General features: G+C 34.2%; 1 protein-coding gene across 1 annotated transcript in view; it reads right to left on the reverse strand.

Moving 5' to 3' along the window:
• The window catches only part of cat (catalase), an 11010-nt gene extending 9512 nt beyond the window's left edge, over positions 1-1498 (reverse strand). The window contains exons 1-2 of the mRNA XM_089127847.1: positions 1283-1498; positions 1-140 (exon numbers count right to left, since the gene is read on the reverse strand). The exon at positions 1-140 is cut by the window's left edge and continues 32 nt beyond it. Coding sequence (XP_088983973.1) covers positions 1-140; positions 1283-1345 — 203 coding nt within the window. The 5' untranslated portion in view covers positions 1346-1498. The remainder of the gene's footprint in view (positions 141-1282) is intronic.
• Between the last annotated feature and the right edge of the window lie 1002 nt (positions 1499-2500).

The following is a 2500-nucleotide window of genomic DNA, read 5'->3' on the forward strand; positions in this document are numbered from 1 at the left end:
ATCCTCTCTCGGTCAAAGTGGGCCATTTCATCAGCAAACACTACGTCCTGGACCAGCAGTGGCCCACGCGGACCAGCCGTCATGGAGTTTATCTTGTCCCCAATCGGGACTCCGGCTCCAGTGGTCAGGACATCTGGCCGCTGAGAAAAACAAACAAAACAAAATTAGACTGAATCTAATTAAAATGTTAACAAAACAAACCAAATCATTTTATTAATCAAACTCAAATAAAATTTATTTTATGATTATTTAACAATGCTTTCAAGTCAATATTCGTCATATTTAGATATTAACTATCTATTTTTATACTGTAAATACATATGAGGTCTATTACTTAAGTAAATACGTTTTGTAAAACTATACTGGCAAAATAAATAGTATTTTATAGGTATTTGGCATGAAAATGGTGATTAAATAACCATAACGGATATTATTTACTTATCTGGTTAAAGTTCAACGGTCGCAGATTCGCAGAAGTAACGTTAGAACTAAGTGTCTCGTTAAATAAATAAAAAGGAAAAGGGGATACATCAAAGTCCATTTAAGGCTGTATATAACGTATACGCATGCATGTACATACAAATAATAAATAAGATATTTAGATAAATTATAAATAATTACAATTACATAACACACAAAGCCGGCGTTCTCAAATGTGATTCGTTGAGCAAAGTGTCATTCATGTTATTGGCCAATCGCGTAAGAGAGGAGTGGGATGAGGCGGGGTCTTGAACCTCTTCCGTTAAAGTATGTCGTTGACCCACGTCAACTACGAAAACATTTCACCTGAAATTATAGAATAAACCTGATCTTTTTGGGTGTAATTTTGTGTAAACAACATACCATGCAATTAGACCCGCAGGGGATGTTATTTTCGATACCAGGATAGCATCAGACTAGTGTTTTATGAAATTGTATACAACAAGTATAATTGACAGTGTCTAAAGTTACTGCATTTATCCGTGACAAGTGACACATTAAATTCATGATTAAAACGCTCTGAGAGTCAAATGTTTGCTTTCAGTGAGACTATGCATTATTTTGTCAATAGTTTTAGAGTAAAGTCAACGCAACAATAGAGTGTTCTAGAGACGTTTTGCACATCAAAACACGAAGATGTTTAACCAAATCCCGTATTTATTCATCACAGCCTTGCGACCTTTGGCACAATTTCTCAATCCACAATAACCCATTAAAAGAAACGCTGAAAACCCAATTGAATGCACAAATCTGAAATTATTTTTAACATTACACATTATTCAAAAAATATTCAGCAGCAAACCTGAGAGCCGCGGCCCTCCTTCCACAATTTCATCTGATCCGTCGCCTTGTCTCTGCCTGCCATTATTCAGGTCTTGAATGACACACAAAACGCGATACAAAACTTATGTGAATCCAAACACCGAACTCGGGGTATGTCTAAACGGTTGTATTTAACAGCCTGCTCTTTGTACTTGAACTTCTTGGACCCTAATGATTGCGACATTATTTGTCTCCATCCATTTATACGTAGAACCTAAATGGGCGGGGCTATGTCTTCCGAAAGTTGCCTCTTATTGGCCAATCACGATTGAGCTACATTTTACGTTTCTTACACATATTAATGAACTCTCCAGTGTTCTTTTAGTTTACTGTTTATTAAATATTTCGGTGTTCATTTTCAGATTAATAAAATATTCACTAGACCGAAGCTGAAGCAACTCAAACGAAATGGTCACGGGAAACACGTTACTTTTCTCAGCGCTGACCATGATTGACCAATCATAATAGCAGAAAATGTCATCGATGTCTCATTAACAGATTTTTCTAATGCTCGAAAACATGGAACCGTCAAAATAATAAGAAAGTGGGGAAATACAGTGACATTTAAAAGACACTGCAGGTGAATAAGGTAAACATTTTAACTGATAGATCACCATACTTTCCCCAATTATAGTTAATTATAGTTTTCTGAAATGGAATGTATTAATAAGCAAATGGATTAAATATAGGCACACATTTCCAGAACCGAAATCTGAACATTGGACAGGATCAAAAGTCTTCTTTAAAGATACATTTTGCAATCACCGATCTATATGATTGCAATTGAAATCTAATAATTAACACTGAAATGTGTTGGATTTTTCTTTTTACTAGTCTGAATGAAAACAAATTATGAAAGCAAAATGGAATTTTTTTTAACAAATTTGCTTTCCTTATTATTTACTTGTTGTATCTAATATTTTTTAAACATATTTTAATTCAAATACCTATATATCTCTCACCTCACACAAAACAACTGACTTCATATAAAACAAACCACATAAAGCATTTTTATTTAAACAATTCAGTGGATTGCAGTATGTCCTACATTACATGTGCATGCATTATCATTCGTTAAATCTTTTAAAGTTCACCGACATCAGATGTACAGATGAGAATATTGCTTCTATTAGGGTGAATTTGGCACAGAATGAAGTTTAATGGTGACAAGCTTAAAATACTGTTAGTAGTAAAAATG

The sequence above is a fragment of the Pimephales promelas genome, chromosome 25 (genome assembly GCF_988280905.1).
Source record: "Pimephales promelas chromosome 25, fPimPro1.hap1.1, whole genome shotgun sequence".
Lineage (NCBI taxonomy): Eukaryota > Metazoa > Chordata > Actinopteri > Cypriniformes > Leuciscidae > Pimephales > Pimephales promelas.